Source organism: Microcaecilia unicolor, chromosome 5 (genome assembly GCF_901765095.1).
Source record: "Microcaecilia unicolor chromosome 5, aMicUni1.1, whole genome shotgun sequence".
NCBI lineage: Eukaryota > Metazoa > Chordata > Amphibia > Gymnophiona > Siphonopidae > Microcaecilia > Microcaecilia unicolor.
The window spans coordinates 76,658,162-76,676,773 of NC_044035.1; the positions used below are offsets into that span (position 1 = coordinate 76,658,162).

An 18,612-nucleotide genomic window follows, 5' to 3' on the forward strand; every position below is an offset into this window, starting at 1 on the left:
AGAAGAACAGAATGATCTACAACATCAAACTGTAATAGAAAAGCTTGTTTTCCCGTCCCGAGAATATGTTTTATTTTTGTAGTAAGAATCAAAAGTAATGTCTCTGTACTATGGTATGATCTAAAACCATGTAAAAGGTCTACAGAAATCTTTGAAATTGTTCATTAACTAAATTCCATAAGTTTAGCCATCCTCAGAATTCCTGCCACAGGCTGATAGCTTTCAACTCTTGTCAAATCCCTGCTTGATGACTTTGGTAGAGAAGTTAAAATAATTTCAGATAGTGCATGTGGATAATCTCCTTCCATCAACAACCCATTTATAAAATCTGTCAGCCACTGAAGAACTTGTGCTGGGACATCATATAACAGATAAGATGGACACACATCCGAGCAATGAGAGAATCACGGAACAGATTATCGAATTAAACTCAAAGAAGCAAAGAGGAAAATATGGCTAGTGAAAGCACAGGCAGAAGAAAAAATGGCTAAAGAAGTAAGGAGAGGTGACACCATCTTTTTCAGATATATTGGAGAAAGGAGAAAAGATAGAAATGGAATTGCAACACTGAAAGATACTGTGAATGGCTATGTAGAGAGTGATGAGGGTAAAAAGAATGTGCTAAACAATTACTTCTCTTCGGTGTTCATGGAAGAAAATCCTGGAGGTCTGCAGTTGGCCGCAGAGGGAATATCTGGGAACGGAGTAGACATTGTGCTGTTTATGGAAGAAAGAGTTTATGAACAGCTTGAGAATCTGAAGGTGGGCAAAGCTATGGGACCGGATGGGATACATCCAAGGATACTGCGAGAGCTCAGAAAAATCCTGGCAGGACCTCTTACAGATTTATTTAATAGATCTTTAGAGATGGGAGAAGTTCCACGGGGTCATGTATTTGATATACCACCTTTCTGTATGTATCCCCTGGTTATTTTCTTGATTTGTACCTGGGGTCCTTTCCCTGGATCCAGGGGGGGGGGGGGCTCCTGGCCCAGGCAAGATGCATTAGTCTCCAAGGCTTAAGGTTGGGCCTCAGGTATTGCAGCTTGTGTGTTCTGCATGATCTGTTGGTGTGCTAGTGTGGGAGACTGCATGCTTTTGGAGAGACCGAGTTGCGTGACTGCAAGATTCAATGAAGAGTACCCTTCCTTAGTTAGGGTGGCAAAATTATTATTTATTTTATCAGCTAAAAAGCCACAGTTATCCCTGTACCCCAGCTAGGGCTGTTCCTGGTGTTACACAAGAAGAAAGTCTTTTTTTGTTGTTGATTTTCTTTAAAGTGTGAGGCACTAGGTTCCTGAACTTGAAGAAAAGAACCTGAGCTCCAACTTTCAAGCAAGGAGAAGAAAGAAGCTCCAAGAAAGACCAAAGTAAAGATAAGTCTGCACTTCCATGCACAGCTAAGGAAAGGACATTGAGAAGTCACTGAATTTAATCTAACATACCTATTCTAGAGACTGGATACGGCTGTTCACACCTGAAAGACAAAAATTAGTTCAAAAAGAATCAATTGTTGAGACATACACTACAAAGTAAGTTATAATTATAGAGTAACAGAGAGAGCAAATAAGATAATTTGGTCAATACTTATCTGATGGTTTCACTGTTGTTCCTAAGCAATACTACTGCACCTGTTACAGAAATTTCAGTTGTTAGTTTATGTTTAAATGTATGTTTATGTAACAAAAGAACCTTATTTGTTAACACCACCACATTTTCTATACCCCAAATTGGGTTTAAAATAAAAATTAGTAACTTGTACTTACCATCTGGTTACTGGGTCTTAAAATCTTTTTAGTTTCCTTTCCTCTCCATAGTTTAGAATTTTGGAGGCGGTTAGTTTAATTGTCTCTGAGCTCAGAGGTGAACTGCAAGCTTGAGGTATTTGGCCACAGATAATAGTAGAGCTTGCAGGGCCAAGACCCGGAAGCTACATGTAGTACAAACTAAGTGGTTTACATCTATTATATGCAGGTACTTCCTCACAATCTATTTTTTTGTACCTAGGGCAATGGAGGGTTAAGTGATTTCCTCAGTCACCAGGAGCTGCAGTGGGAATCAAACCCAGTTCCCCAAGTTCTCAGCCCACTGTACTAACCATTAGGCTACTCCTCTACTTCAGCTAGGAGAAAGAAAATGGCTCAGAAAAGATATGATAGAGGGTATAAAATCATAGATTAGGTGGAACATGTAAATAGAGAACTGTTTCTTACTCTTTCAAATAACACTAAGACTAAGGGATACTCATGAAACTAATAAGTAACATATTTAAAACAAATCAGAGAGAACTTTTTTTTTACCCAATATATAATTAAACTGTGGAATTTGTTGCTGAAAGATATGGCAAAGGCAGTAAGCATAGCTGGGTTTAAACATGTTCCTGGAGGTGAAGTCCATAATTTAGATTTGAGAAAGCCACTGCATATTGCTGGGTGCACAGGCAGTGGGATGAGGTGGGACACTGGCACCATGGCCCTACCAATATTTTGCCCAACACATCAGTGACCCCTCCAACCAAAAAGATGTTCCTTTGCACCTGGCTGGGTGTAAACAACAAGGGCTGACAGTACGCTTTAGGATCCTGCTGGGTACTTGTAATCTGGATTGGCCACTGTCAGAAATGGGATGCAGAGTTCGATGAACCAGTATGAACTGGTATGGCGCAGCTTATATTTTCACTTACTGTAGGCCTCATGAATGTATGCAGTTCTGAAAAAATATGTACTAGGGACTGGGCTATAAATCACTTTTGAAGTCTTGTATTCTTGTCTAGAATGTATATAATGTTACAAAACACAGAATGGAAAGAGTCCCAGGACACCCTATTTAATGTAGCTACTGTTCCCTGAAAGCACAAATGGACCAAAAAACATGTACAGTAGAAGCAAGGTATTATTTTTTGACAAACCTCACAACAACTTTTGCAGATCAGTTTCTGTTAATCATTTAGCTCAACAACAAAGGTCCAACAGTAGAAAGACCTGAAACATAAATGCCATTTTGTGGTAGAGACAGAATTATACAAAACTGCTTGAGTTTGAAAGATCTCAAGCTGACTAAAGAAGAAGTCAATATATAAAAGAAAATACCTCTATACCTTATTTGCCATCTATAATCTTCCAAAGTTTTATTGTTTTGCAGGTTGTTTACTTCTAGATCATGTTCAAATATCTTAGCAGCATCAGTTAATGCTTTAAGCTGAGAAGAAGAAACACATCACATCTAATGATTAAAAATCTGCCAATGAACTGGAAAATTCATTATATTTTACAAAACACTCATTTATAGTGGTCAAAAGCTAGCAAAAGTAAAATGTGATACACTGATCATTATAACAGAATTGGGCTTTATGTACAGAAATGGGGCTTTTGAAAATGAACATATATGTGCATACAAGCATATCAGGGAGGTGTTTCTAGGATTAGGGATGGGGTAGAAGGTACACTTGCTATACAAAACTTATACCAAACCCCACTATGGGAGATATAGACCCACTGAAGCTGTTGAATAACTTTTTCGTTCAGGAAGGAAAAAGGCCTGAAAGAGCTCTCTGATATATAATCTTCAAAAGAGCTTACAGCATAGGGATTGCGTAGTGCTGAAAAGATAGAGATAGCGGCACTGTAATTGAATGCCGTCGACCTGCGACTTGGACACAGAAAAGATAAGTGTTCTAAGTACGCTACCAGTATTCTTAAATAGCGGATAGATTGTACCTGCTAAGAACAAAAGTGTGTCCTGCTTATATTAATCTTTTGCTGGAAATAATAAGCATGTAAAGATTCCCTAAAAAGCAATAATAAAAATATTTAATAGAGGAACACTTGAAGATTTGGAAGATTTTTTTCTGGCCGATGATGAAGAGAGGATCACTTAGATCCGGTAAGCTCTTTTGAAGATTACATACGTATCAGAGAGCTCTTTGAGGCCTTTTTCCTTCCTGAACGAAAAAGTTATTCAACAGCTTCAGTGGGTCTATATCCCTTAGTGGGGTATGGTATAAGTTTTGTTATCTTGCGATATTGTTCTCCCACTCCCCATTAAGTGTGTTTTTAGTTGATTCTATACACTTGCTATACATACATACTTCTGAATTTCTAAAAGAATGTACCTAAGTTTTCACAAAGTAAATATCCCCACAAATAGTAGGTGCAGAATTGTTGCATTTATGTTTCCTTTGAAAGTACCCACAGACTTTCCACATATACACTTTTTGTCTGAAAGTTGTACCCTTAAATGTACTGTGTGAAACCAGATTCAAGAGCCTAAATGTTTACAGATAAGTCATTTTAATGGCATGCGGGAGGAAGAAATGGAAATGACATCACCACTGGTCAGGAGATTGCTTTTTTGTAGCTACTTTTTTTTTTTCAAATTAAATGTTGCTTTGATGATAGCCCCATATCTCTTGAATCTTGTAGAAAATTCATGGGATCTCTGTTCTCCATCCATGCTTACACTTGCCAGCTACGTCTTCTGATTGGTCTGACTCCTAAATACTGGGTTCACAGGTGCCAACGTCAGACCACTTTCCATAACTCCTGTAGGGCCATTGATACTGAAAAAAGGAGAGCGCAACAACAGTTGTCTCAAGCCAGTAGCACAAGACAATGAAGTGCACATACTCAACACTCCCATCACAGTAGATTAGTGATGGGTGCTTTCTGTTTTAAAAGAAAGCACAAGGAGAAAAGAAGATGACTTGTGTGAGGAGTGTTGTATGAAAAACCATGGCATCATACTGCTGGCTTAAGGCAGGTCTTCTTAATCTCTCCTTATTCCTAGTGTCAATGAGTCTACTGTCATGGTTGCTCTTCTTGTGGAGGAGTAGCATAGGTTTAGTAATACATAGTTGGGAGGGAAAAAGAGATTGCTAAAATGTGGATTGGAGGAGGAGAAGATGTTATGACAGGAAGAAAGGAATGGTTGAGAGATAGAAGGGGAGAGTGAGCTGGGTGGGGATAATGATGGTTGGGTGAGTGCAACAGAGAGGAGACAGATAGAAAAGTTAGGAAAGCAGCAGAGAGGGAAGGGAGCAAAAGTTAAAAAATGAGAGCAAGCTTGGGAAGACAAGAGGGGTGCAATTGAAGAGTTACAGGAAAAGAAGACAAGAGGTTTACAGATTCCAATTTAATTTATTTGACATACCTCCCTTTCATGGGAAACATAGCAAGGCAGTGAACAAACTAAACAAGATAATTAGGAAAGCAAATCCATTTTTCAATAGGAAAGAGAGAGAGAGAGACATCGCACATGCAGAGAACAGACTCATACTAAAAACAATCAATCAGAACTATCAGATTAGTTAGTCAGGGTTGATTGTTCCCTGGAAACTGTAGCGCTTCATACAATGTCACCAAAGGCTGAGTTTTTAAGGATGCTTTAAACATGGATAATTTGAGGTTTAAAGAGGCCTGCAATGTGTTCCATAGTGATGAGGTGGTGTTATGCAAGGTACAGTGTCTTGTAGAATCAAGCCTTGCCATACACACAGATGATATAAGTAACCAGCAATCACTGAGAGTGACGCATACTCACTGGGTGAGGCATATGGGATAACCAATGGTGATAGGTATGAAGGGACACCTGTATGCAAGACCTGTATGGGTCAACAAAAGAATTTTGTATTGAATATGGTAAAATACTGGGAGCCAATAGGGCTGGATAAAAAGAGGGGCTATATGATTTGCGAGCATGAGTGAAAATCCTTAGTGCGTTGTTTTTGTACTGACTGAATGCAATGTAGTAGAGCTTATGACAGGTCTGAACAAACATTATTACAATAGCCTAGTTGTGATATAAAAAGAGCATACAGTAATGTCATTTATGAAGAAGAATTGAGGAAAGAAAGAATGACACGAAATTGTCTTACGTGCAAAAGAGCAAGATTTAACCAACGATGACACCTATGGTTCAAAGATTAGACCCTGATCTATGAGAACACCTAAATAGTGTGTGACAAGTTTGATTGGAGTGCCCTGAATTAATGGTGTTAATGAAGGGGGCTGAGAATTCCCTGTGATCCAGCAGGCAACTGTTAGAGGGTTTAAGAATTAAACAACTCTGTTGCAACCACATAGATATGTCATTAAAACCTTGCTGGAAGTGTGAAAGATCTTAGAAAAGAGAATCAGTATAGTGAACTGATGCCCCAATGCTTAGAACTCCCACGGTAAGCCAACAGCACAGAAACTATATCACTGGAACAGCACAGAAAATTAGCTCACCAATGATCAAAGGAAATGGTATGCAAATCATATGCATGCTGTTAAAGCAAAAGCAAGGAGGGGGGGGGGGGGGAACATGCTTGGCGCATGCGCAGAAGAGTTTCACAGTAAGTCCCGCTCCTATGCACATGCACCAGGCAAATCCAGACCTGAAGCACACACTGGCATCTGTTTTCTGTACCTTTAAATTTAAGTTTTTCCATTTTTTTTAAACTTGGAAAACTTATATTTAAACACAGGAAACAGGCGCCAATATGTGTGGGTTTGCTCGGACTCACAAACATTTGTTTCTCATTACTGGCACTTAGGGGCTTGCACAGGCTTCTTTCTGCTTTGAAATTAAAGCAAAACCAGCAGACTTTAAAGACAGAATCATGAGAAATGCTCTCTTCAAACACCCTAACACCTTCTCTTAGCTAGCGTTATTTTTTCAGCAATAGGGCAGCTTTATTTTGTGCATGTTCTCTCAACATTGGGAGGGAATAGGAAGTGACTTCATTAACATCCATTTGACTACATTAGCATGCTATTTGCGCTAATCTTTGGTGCACTTGATGGTTCCTCCACTAGAGCCTCTGAGCATTCTGTGCTCACTAATGCGAGCGCTAGTCCATCACTAATGGCCTCTAACATCCACGTCTGCTTCTGATCATCGGGGTCTAGGAGAATATCATCAGTGTAATACATTGCACTGATAATATGATCCTGGATGAGGGTTCTTAGAGAAAGATGTTTGACAGGAAGGGTGCTACAACAGAGCCTTAGGGTACACCACAGTGAAGCTAGTGTGCTGAGGACAAAGATTGAGGTAATAAGACAGAAAAGGAGTAGTTAGTGAGAAAAGAGGAGAACCATTTAAGAAATATTTCAGAAATACCAGCGGCAGACAAGTCAAGTCAAGAAGAGCTGTCTTGCCATGATCAATGGCTGAATGAAAAATGCTCTATAGAGCTGTCAAGACTGTCTCAGTGTTGTACCCTGGATGGAAACCAAATTGTCAGGGATGCAAAATGTTAACTTTATCAGCATATTGCAATACTTGCTGGAAAACTACTCACTCCGCTAGTGTAGACATGATGCTGAGGTTAGATATGGGGTTGTAGCTAGAGTCTGCGTCGGCTCAAGTGAGGGGCCTTTTATGATGGGTCGAGCAAGAGCTTGCTTTCAGGATACTGGGAGGTAAACAGTAGTCTGACTGTGGTTGATAAGCAATAACACAAGTGGAAGTAGACTGTGACATGGGATTGTAAGCTAGGATGATGAGACTGAATCAAGAGCGCAGTGGGATTTCTAGCAGACTGGACAATCTTTTGAAACTTAGTAGTAACTGAGGGTGGACTGAAAGACAACCACAAATTGTTTTGTGGGGAATTTTCAGTGGAGGACAAGATAGAGGGATCCTGGATGATGATGGGCTGTGGAACAATAGCATTATAAGGAATAGTCTTTTGTCGAGAGTCAACCTTTGTGATAAAAAAAATTGAGCAAGTGTTTCTGCAGTTGGGGAGGAGTGAGTGAAATTTGTGTTGCCTGAGCTGGTTAGTTTGGGAATTATGGGAACAATTTCTGAAGTTTATTCGCAGCTTTTAGGATGATAGAGCTGTAATAAGCTTTCTTAGCCTGTTTGACTTTATGACGGTAATGACCATAGCAAGATTTGTAGGTGAGAAGAGACAGTGCCTTATGCATTCTCTATTTCCACACAGCCTGTTGCATATGGCGTTTTAATAAATGGAGGTTCTCTTAAAACCAACATTTCCTGGGTCTGTGTGTAGGATAGTGTTGCGGCTTGGGCCCTGGGTCCAAGTGTTTGGATAAATGTGTATGAGATGTAAGGAGAGAGTCTGAGAGGGAGACTTAGAGGGGCATTTTTGATACGATGTCTAAGACCGACTTTAGATATTTTGCAAAAGCGTACAAAATCTGAAAAGGAAAAAAGTTCATTTTCAAATAAGAAAAACATCTATCTTTTGTTTTCAAAAATACTGTTTCTAACAAGGTTTTGTGCTTTGGACATTTTGTTTTTTGGTCCATTAAAAAAAAAAAAACCCGTACAAGTGAAAAACGAAGAAAATCAAGCCATTGGGATGTAGAAGGAGCCAGCATTTTTAGTAGGCTGGTCTCCCAGACATCCCAGGAGATAAATGAGGCACCCTAGGAGGCACTGCAGTGGATTTCAAAAACATGCTCCCAGGTACACATCTCACCGTTGCTCCCTTATCTTGTCTGCTGACCCCCCCCCCCCCCCCCAAACCCATTCAAAACACACTGCCCACAACTGTACACCAATACAATAGCTCTTATGGGTGAAGGGACACCTATATGTGGGTACAGTAGGTTTCGGGTGAGTTTTGGATGGCTCACAGTTTCCACCACAAATGTGACAGGTAGGGGGAGATAGGGACCTGAGTCCCCCAAACCTAGATATAGTGGAATTGGAAAAGGTGCAGCGAAGGGCGACTAAAATGATAGCAGGGATGGGATGACTTCCCTATGAAGAAAGACTAAGGAGGCTAGGGCTTTTCAGCTTGGAGAAGAGACGGCTGAGGGGAGACATGATAGAGGTATATAAAATATTGAGTGGAGTGGAACAGGTGGATGTGAAGCGTCTGTTCAATCTTTCCAAAAATACTAGGACTAGGGGGCATGCGATGAAACTACAGTGTAGTAAATTTAAAACAAATCGGAGAAAATATTTCTTCACCCAACGCATAATTAAACTCTGGAATTCGTTGCCGGAGAACGTGGTGAAGGCGGTTAGCTTGGCAGAGTTTAAAAGGGGGTTAGACGGTTTCCTAAAGGACAAGTCCATAAACCGCTACTAAATGGACTTGGGAAAAATCCACAATTCCGGGAATAACATGTATAAAATGTTTGTACGTTTGGGAAGCTTGCCAGGTGCCCTTGGCCTGGATTGGCCGCTGTCATGGACAGGATGCTGGGCTTGATGGACCCTTGGTCTTTTCCCAGTGTGGCATTACTTATATACTTATGGTGCACTGTCATATGAGTTTCTGGGGCAATCAACATGAAAGGTTAGGTCTCCTAGTATAATAAAGCTGGGGAACTGTGCTATGGCACTGGATAATGTCTGTGAAGACTCAGAATTATCGTGATAACCCGGTCCCAGCTGGAGCACAGCGTGAGTGCAGTAGGAGAAAAGACAGAAAACCGGTTCTAGGGGGAGCACTGCAGACTCTGAGGTAGGCCTGCAGCTGAGGCTGCATGAGTGGGGAGGGGGCAGCGGCGGCGGTGGTGTCCTGAGGTGGGGAGGGGGCGGGGGTGGCAGTGACCCTGCCCCGGGCCTGGTTCAGTCTCTCGGCGGCCCTGCTTCTACTGGAACAGCTATACCTACTGGACATGCATGTGCATTGCTCACAATCCTTGTATGCCTTCAGTGAGTTTTGTAAACTATTTGCAATTTTACATGTCCTAATTTGGACATCTCAGTTCTTACCTGTGTGCACTATGCAAAATCAGGTTTTATGGTTGTCATTTTTATAAGCAGCTTGAGCATGTAGAAGTGTGTTTTACGTCCCCAAGTAGGCACTTACAAAATTACCTGGTGTTTACAGACATAAAATTAGTCAGAAAACTGTTACTACCAATATGATCTAAGGAGGCAATTCTAAAACTAGCTACCACCATTTAGAAACCCAAGTAGCACAGGTAGTGAGCGTATTCTATAAGGACACTCGCATGCATAAATGTCCTTATAGAATATTAATGTAAACTGGCATTGGTGCGCCTAAATATAGAGCACACATTTGCACCAGGTCTATGGCCGGCATAAATGGATGTGACTAAATGTGACAGTTATGCACGTAACTTACAGTATTGCCCACCCATTCTTCTCCCCTGTGAATGCCCCCTTGCATTTACATAAGAGGCATATTTTCAAAGCACTTAGCCTTCCAAAGTTCCAAAGAAACCTATGGAACTTTGGAAGGCTAAGTGCTTTGAAAATATGCCTCATATCATTTGTATGGAATCCCACTTAGATACACTGCTGCCATCCACATGCATAATTGTACACTTACCCCCATAGATGGCAATATTCTATGAATTTAAGTGCACAAATTGCACTGAAATTTAGGTAACCTGTTAAAGAATGAAGGAGTATATGCACAAACATTCCAAAAGATGGTTAGCAGTAGTGAGATCAGCACCTTTGCATATATTTTATAAAATATACACATATACACTGACTTCTACCAGCACATACACACACAAAAAGTTAATCCTACCTTAGGATAGATGTAGCTTTGCGTGGGAGCTTTCATGTATATTATTTTTTAAAGGTATATAAGTACCTATATGCCTTTCCCATCAATGCATCCTTTAATAAACTACTTTCTATGGGGCAACTTTCAAATTCAGGGATGGTAGACACCCTGGGGCCCAGGGCCTTCTTGAATTTTCTCCTTTACTCCTCTCCATGACCTCTCCTGGTGTGATTTGCTTCTGCTTCTTCCAATTTTCAGTTCTACTCAACTCAGGTCTTCTCTCACTGTCACCGCTTCCTGTCCTTGATCCTTCCCCCTTGTCCCTGGCCCTTTCCCTCCTATACCATTCTCCAGTCTGAGCTTTTCAAATGGATCTCCAGCTCTTGAACCTCCATTCAGCTAACAACCTATACCCAAGCCCTCCCATTCCACCTTTCTTCTCTGCACTCTAATCCAAACTCCACTCCACTTCCTCCTTCCTATTCCTCTTGACCCCTTCCCAGATTATCCCTGTTCTCCTACTCACTCCCATCCACATAACCGTCTCTTGAATTCTTATCTTCCCATTCTCTGTCCTTTTTCCTGTTTTTCCCTTCTCTTTCTTCTTCCTACACTCTCTCATTGCCCCTTCCTAGATTCCCTCCATCCTTCCCTTTTTTTTCAGTCCCTCTTCCTGGCTCTTACTCTCCCCCCCCCCCCCCCCCCCATCATCCCATCCTTCATTCCAGGTCTCTTTCTCCCTCTCATCCATCTCCTATGGCTCCTTCCCAGGTCCTCCTCCTCCTTATATTTACCACCCATGGCCGCTTCTTGATTCTTCTCTCTATAATATTTCCATGCATTCAAGTGGACTAACACAGCAACCATACTACTTTATTCTAGACAACAAATATACTGGTAAATAACTTACACAGCCCATTCAAAGTGAATGGGCTGTGTCGGAATTACCACACGGCTTTGTAAAGGTGGGAGGTTAATAATGAATTACCATCAGAATTAGTCTGCAAAGATGATTATTGTGAAGCCTCAAACTTTTAAAAAATCTGATTTTTCTTACTTTTTCAGAAAGTAAATGAGTGATATTTTGTTGTTGTCTGCACTGAAATTGCTCATAAAGCTGAGAAAGTTTAGCAGCCAGCACATGTTCTCTACTGAACAGAGGATGATGGGTAAACATCAAACTCAAAATGTTGAGATCCAGTTGATACCACTCAGCTTGTCCTCCTATTTTACTTATAATGCTGCTTTCTTGTTCAGATTTCATTGCCTTTAAAAAATGAAGTTTAAATTGTTCTTGAAATTCAAATTTAATGAAGTAGTTGATTTTTAACACATTCTAAACTATGGTTTCTAAGCACTAATACGCTAGCAAAACATTTTTAAATAAAATAGAGCAATTCATAAACATTATAGTAAACCAAAATTAAATAATTCACAATGAAGTTATTGCAACAGAAAATATTTAGTGCAATGAAGGTTAAATTATGTAGTTTGATTTCAAAAACTGTTTTTTTTTTCTCTTTGAGCTGGAAATGTTGAGATGGCATTGCTCCCGGTAGTAGAGGGCAAGTGGAGGGAATCTCAACCATTGTATAAGTAGTACATAGAAGCCAGATTAAGGATAAATGTGTTGTAAGGGCTCTGGAGGGGAACCAGGATAACTGGAGAGTTGGGGTCTGGTAGGGGATGAGGGAGAAATTGAAAGTCTGTGTCAAGAATTGTTAAGTTCCTCTGAAGCTGAAAACAGTAGCTTTGAAGGGTATGAGCTGTGAGTATTTGGCTGAGAATAATTATCTGTTGAACCAAATGTACTAGCAAAGGCCTTGAAACCTAAGACATGAAGGAAACTGAGCAAAGTATGGATAGCTTAGCCAAAGAAGGATATGTATGGGCTAGAAAGATAAGGTGTACCTGTTAATGTAACAGTACAGAGAGGGTCCAAAGTACAAAATACACTCCAAAGTACAATAAAACAGAACCAGGAGCCTTCAGAAATGGGATACAGTTCTGTTTATTGAAAAAAATAGAGAGGTTTGATAGCCGTGTTAGTCCACTCTTAAAGGTTATCAATAGAACTCAAACAAAATAAAACATGGAAAAGAAAATAAGATGATACCTTTTTTATTGGACATAACTTAATACATTTCTTGATTAGCTTTCGAAGGTTGCCCTTCTTCGTCAGATCGGAAATAAGCAAATATGTTAGTTGATAGTATATATAAATGAAGCTTCAAAGCATTTCAATGACAGTCTAGCAAGGTAGGGGTGGGTAGGAGGTATGCATGGGTACATCAAAGCATTTCATTTCAATGATAGTCTAACAGGATGGTTGTAGGTAGTTGAGAGGAGAGTGATAAACAGAGAAATACAACTTTATGGTTTATAATGGGCTAGAAAACCCAGATCCTTGTTAAGTCCTGTCTGTTGCTAGACTGTCATTGAAATGCTTTGAAGCTTCACTTATATATACTATCAACTAACACATTTGCTTATTTCCGATCTGACGAAGAAGGGCAACCTTCGAAAGCTAATCAAGAAATGTATTATGTCCAATAAAAAAGGTATCATCTTATTTTCTTTTCCATGTTTTATTTTGTTTGATTTCTATTGATAACCTTGAAAAAAATAGATATTCCAATAAAGACCCAACACAGGCTGTGTTTCGGCACACCGCGCCTGCATCAGGAGTCTGCTTGTTATGATGTTCCTTGGTAGGTGTCCTAGATTTTTTAGCTTGATTAAACTTCAGCTGAACCCATACCTCTCCGTGAGCTCCTATTATGCAATGCACAATGTTTTGTAGGCAGAGAGCCTCGGCTAATTAGAAGCAAAAGGCTGCAGGTCTCTGGCTTCGGAACGACGAGTGAGGTGATTAAATTTGCAGATAATACAAAAGGATTCAAGGTAGTTAAAACACATGCGGACTGTGAAATATTGCAGAAAGACATTAGGAAATTGGAAGACTGGGTAAACAAATGGCAGATGAAAATTAATGTGGACAAATGCAAGGTGATGCACATTGGAAAGAATAATCCGAAGCATCTGCTTCATAATAGATATAACATCCCACTTAAACTTCAATCTTCAACAGGATATCTATCCTCAAGAAAAAGGCAACATCCTGCTCACCCCAATACCAAAAGGCACCAAGAAAAAAAAACAAACGACATCACCAACTACCGCCCAGTAGCATCTATCCCATTAGTAGTCAAACTAATGGAAGGACTGGTGACCAAACAACTGAATGGCTACATAAACAAATTCACTATACTACATAAGTCACAATCAGGATTTCGACCCCTACACAGCACCGAAACAGTACTACTCACTCTCCTAACCAAATTCAACCAGGAAATAGCAATAGGCAAGAGCATTCTCCTCCTCCAATTTGACATGTCAAGTGCATTCGACATGGTTAACCATAACATATTGCTAAGACTCCTAGAATACTTCAGAATCAGTGGTGGCACTCTCAATTGGATTAAGGGTTTTCTAACCACAAGAACATATCAAGTGAAATCAAAAACAAACATATCATCACCGTGGAAACCAGGCTGCAGAGTACCGCAAGGATCACCACTATCACCTATCCTTTTCAACCTCATGATGACTTCACTAGCCAAGACCCTATCCACCCAAGGCCTCAACCCATTTATCTACGCTGATGACGTTACATTATACATTCCAAACAAACATGATCTGGCGGAAATCACCAAAGAAATCAAGCTAAGCTCAAACATCATGAACTCATGGGCAAATGCATTCCAACTAAAACTCAATGCAGAAAAAACACACTGTCTCATCATCTCATCCCAATACAATACATACAAACCCACAAACATTAACACCCCAGGATACACTCTCCCTGTCTTAGACAGCCTGAAAATTCTTGGAGTAACAATCGACCGTAACCTATCACTAGAGACCCAAGCAAAATCCACCATAAAGAAAATGTTTCTCTCAATGTGGACACTCAAACACATAAAATCATTCTTCCTGAGGGAAATATTTCGTAACCTGGTACAGTCCATGGTACTAAGCCACGCAGATTACTGTAATGGAATCTATGCGGGATGCAAGGATCAAATCATAAAGAAACTTCAGACCACCCAAAACACAGCAGCCAGACTTATATTTGGAAAAACACGTTTTGACAGCGCCAAACCACTCAGAGAAAAATTGCACTGGCTACCAATCAAAGAACGTATTTTTATTTATTTATTTAAAGCATTTATATCCCACATCTTCCCACTGGATGTAGGTTCAATGTGGCTTACATGAGCTAAATCAGGGTACGGTACTAATAACATAATAAAACAGTGCAAATAGTAAATTAAAGTTTGGTATAAAATACAACAGTAGAATAGTAAAGAAAATAATCTCAAGTGTAACTGGATTGTTTGAAACCAAAGGGATTAAGCTGATTAAGTTGAATTAGGAGGGTAAACCTTTTTGAATAGAACAGATTTTAATAGTTTTCTAAATTTTAGATAATTTGGGGTTGATTTAACTAGTTTAGGTAAGGCATTCCACAGTCGGGTACCCAAGAAAGGGAAATTGAAGGCATATGTAGACTTGTATTTGAGGCCAAAACAGTTCGGGTAGTGTAGGTTTAAGTAAGATCGGGTGGTATTAGATTTGTTCCTGGGTGGTAAATCAATCAAATCTAGCATATAATCTGGAACAATGCCATAGATGATTTTGTGAACCAAGGTGCAGATCTTGAAAGCAACTCGTTCCCTGACAGGAAGCCAGTGCAATTTTTCCCGAAGGGGCTTGGTGGATTCAAATTTAGATTTGCCGAAAATTAGTCTTGCTGCCATGTTCTGGGCAGTCTGAAGTTTCTTTATTAAATGTTCCTTGCAGCCGACATAGATTCCATTACAATATCAAAATTATTACTTTCAAAATCTGCACGACTGTTCATAAAATTATTTACGGCGAAGCACCGGGATACATGACAGACCTCACCGACCTGCCAACCAGAAACACCACAAAATCTGCACAATCATACCTAAACTTCCACTACCCAAGCAGCAAAGGACTCAAATACAAATCCACCTATGCAACCAGCTTTTCCTACCTAAGCGCACAACTATGGAACGCATTGCCAAAAGCAGTAAAAACTACGCTCAACCACCTAAATTTTCAGAAAGCACTAAAGACAGACCTGTTCAGAAGAGCATACCCCACCGACCCAACATAAAAATGCCTGTTCACTTGCGACACAATGCAACCAAAGACCGTAATGAACATTACCTGACTCTTCTTCTCCCTTTTCCTCTCTAAGTTCCCCCCAACTGTACCTACCATACATGTACCTCATTCTACCACAGTATCACTTTGTATTCATTCATACCATGTATTTGTTCAGACCGTAATCGGCTAACGCCATTAACGGTTACATGTAAGCCACACTGAGCCTGCAAAAGGTGGGAAAATGTGGGATACAAATGTAACAAATTATAATAATAATAATTACCTGATGCGAGGGTCTACCTTGGGGGTTAGCACTCAAGAAAAAGATCAGTGTGTGGAGGCGGCCAAAAAAGCAAACAGATGCTAGGAATTATTAGGAAAGGGATGGTGAATAAGACCAAAAATACTATAATGCTTTTGTATCGATCTATGGTGCAACCACACCTTGAGTGGTCACCATATCTCAAAAAAAAGATATAGCAGAATCAGTAAAGGTTCAAAGAAGAGCGACCAAAATGATAATGAGGATGGAACTCCTCTCGTATAAGGAAAGGCTAAAGAGGTTATGGCTCTTCAGCTTGAAAAAGAGATGGATGAGGGAAGATATGATTGAGGTCTACAAAATCCTGAGTGGTGTAAAATGAGTAGAAATAAATCAATTATTTACTCGTTCCAAAAGTACAAAGACTAGGAGACACTCGAGGAAGTTAAATGTAAATGCTTTTAAAACAAATAGGAGGAATAGTTAAGCTCTGGAACTCTTTGCCAGAGGATGTAGTAACAGCGGTTAGCGTACTTGGGTTTTTAAAAGGTTTGGACAGATTCCTGGAGGAAAAGTCCATAGTCTGCTATTGAGATAGACATGGGGAAACAACTGCTTGCCCAAGGATTGGTAGCATGGAATGTTGCTGCTAATTGGGTTTCTGCCAGGTACTTGTGACCCAGCTTGGCCAAAACAGGATACTGGGCTAGATGGACCATTGGTCTGACCCAGTGTGGCTCGTTGCAGACATTCTCAGTGGGACAGAAATCTACTATGACTGTGCCAATCAATTGGTCTCCCACGGAGGTGGTGGATTTGGCTAGGAGTCTCCCAGATTTTCAGGAGAATCCTACCAAATTTGTAACATCATGGTAACAAATAAGGCAAACATATAACCCCACTTGATCATAACCAATCTGGCGCTTGCAATTTATCTTAATCCCTTTGATTATTTATTTATTTATTTATTGCATTTGTATCCCACATTTTCCCACCTTTTTGTAGGCTCAATGTGGCTTACAATATTATCATGATTGCTTCATCCCAGAGTACTGATAGAATTGAAAAATGAACATGCAGAACTATTGTTAGTAAAATGTAATTTATCTTTAAAATCAAGCATGGTACTGGAAAACTGGAGGGTGATCAATGTAACGTGGATTTTTTTTTTAAAAGGTTCCAGAGGAGATCCGGGAAATTGTAGACCGGTGAGCCTGACGTCGGTGCCAGGCAAAATGGTAGAGAGTATTATAAAGAACAAAATTACACAGCAAATTCAAAAGCATGGATTAATGAGACAACGCTAACATGCATTTAGTGGAGGGAAATCTTGCCTCACCAATCTGTTACATTTCTTTGAAGGGGTGAACAAACATGTGGATAAAGGTGAGCCAGTCAATTGTGTATCTGGATTTTCAAAAGGTGTTAGACAAAGTACCTCATGAAAGACTCCAGAGGAAATTGGAGAGTCATGGGATAGGAGGTTGTGTGCTATTGTGGATTAAAAACTGGTTAAAAGAAAACAGTGAGCCATAGAAGAATAATGTGTTAAGGGGAAGAAGCGGGGAGGGGAGAGTAAAGGGGATGGGATACCTGTTTGGGGTGGAGCGGGGGGATATTAAACGGGGGGAAAACTTGCTTTTTGATGGCCAAGGTTATGTCATTGTTGTTGTTTCATTTCTTCTGATTCTGGTTTTGATTGGTTGTAATTGTTCTAAAAATGATGTATGATTTATGCCATCAATAAAAATGATTGAAACATAAAAGAAAACAGTGAGCAAGGTTAAATGGTCAGTATTCTCAATGGAGAAGGGTAGATAGTGGGGTTCCCAAGGGGTCTGTGCTGGGACCACTGCTTTTTAACATATTTATAATTGATCTAGAGATGGGAGTAATAGTGAGGTAATTAAATTTGCTGATGACACAAAGTTATTCAAAGTTGTTAAATCGCAAGAGGATTGTGAAAAATTACAAGAGGACCTTATGAGACTGGGAGTCTAAAAGGCAGATGTTGTTTAATGTGAGCAAGTGCAAAGGTGGGAAAGAGGAATTATAGCTATGTAATGCAAGGTTCCACATTAGGAGTCACTGACTAGGAAAGGGATCTAGGCGTCGTCATTGATGATACGTTGAAACCCTCTGCTCAGTGTGAGGCGACGGCTAAGAAAGCAAATAGAATGTTAAGTATTATTAGGAAAAGAATGGAAAACAAAAATGAGGACATTATAATGCCCTTGTATCGCTCCATGGTGTGAATGCACCTCAAATATTGTGTCCAATTTTGGTCACCACATTTAAAAAAAGATAGAGTGTAATTAGAAAACGTGCAGAGAAGGGCGACGAAAATGGTAAAGGGGATGGGATGACTTCCCTATGAGGAAAGGCTAAACCGGTTAGAAGAAAAGACGGCTGAAAGGAGATATGATAGAGGTCTATAAAATAATGAGTGGAGTGGAATGGGTAGATGTGAATTGCTTGTTCTTTCCAAAAATACTAGGACTAGGGAGCATGCAATGAAGCTACAAAGTAGTAAATTTAAAACAAATTGGAGAAAATGTTTCTTCACTCAACGTGTAATTAAACTCTGGAATTCACTGCCAGAGAATGTAGTAAAAGCAGTTATCTTAGCAGGGTTTAAAAAAGGTTTGGCTGGCTTCCTAAAGGATAAGTCCATATACCATTATTAAAATGGACTTGG

General features: G+C 39.9%; 1 protein-coding gene across 1 annotated transcript in view; it reads right to left on the reverse strand.

The window, feature by feature from the left end:
* CC2D2B (coiled-coil and C2 domain containing 2B) overlaps positions 1-18,612 on the reverse strand; it is a 227,789-nt gene that overhangs the window by 189,557 nt on the left and 19,620 nt on the right. Inside the window, 2 exon segments of the mRNA XM_030204963.1 lie at positions 3,098-3,198; positions 11,511-11,720. Coding sequence (XP_030060823.1) covers positions 3,098-3,198; positions 11,511-11,720 — 311 coding nt within the window.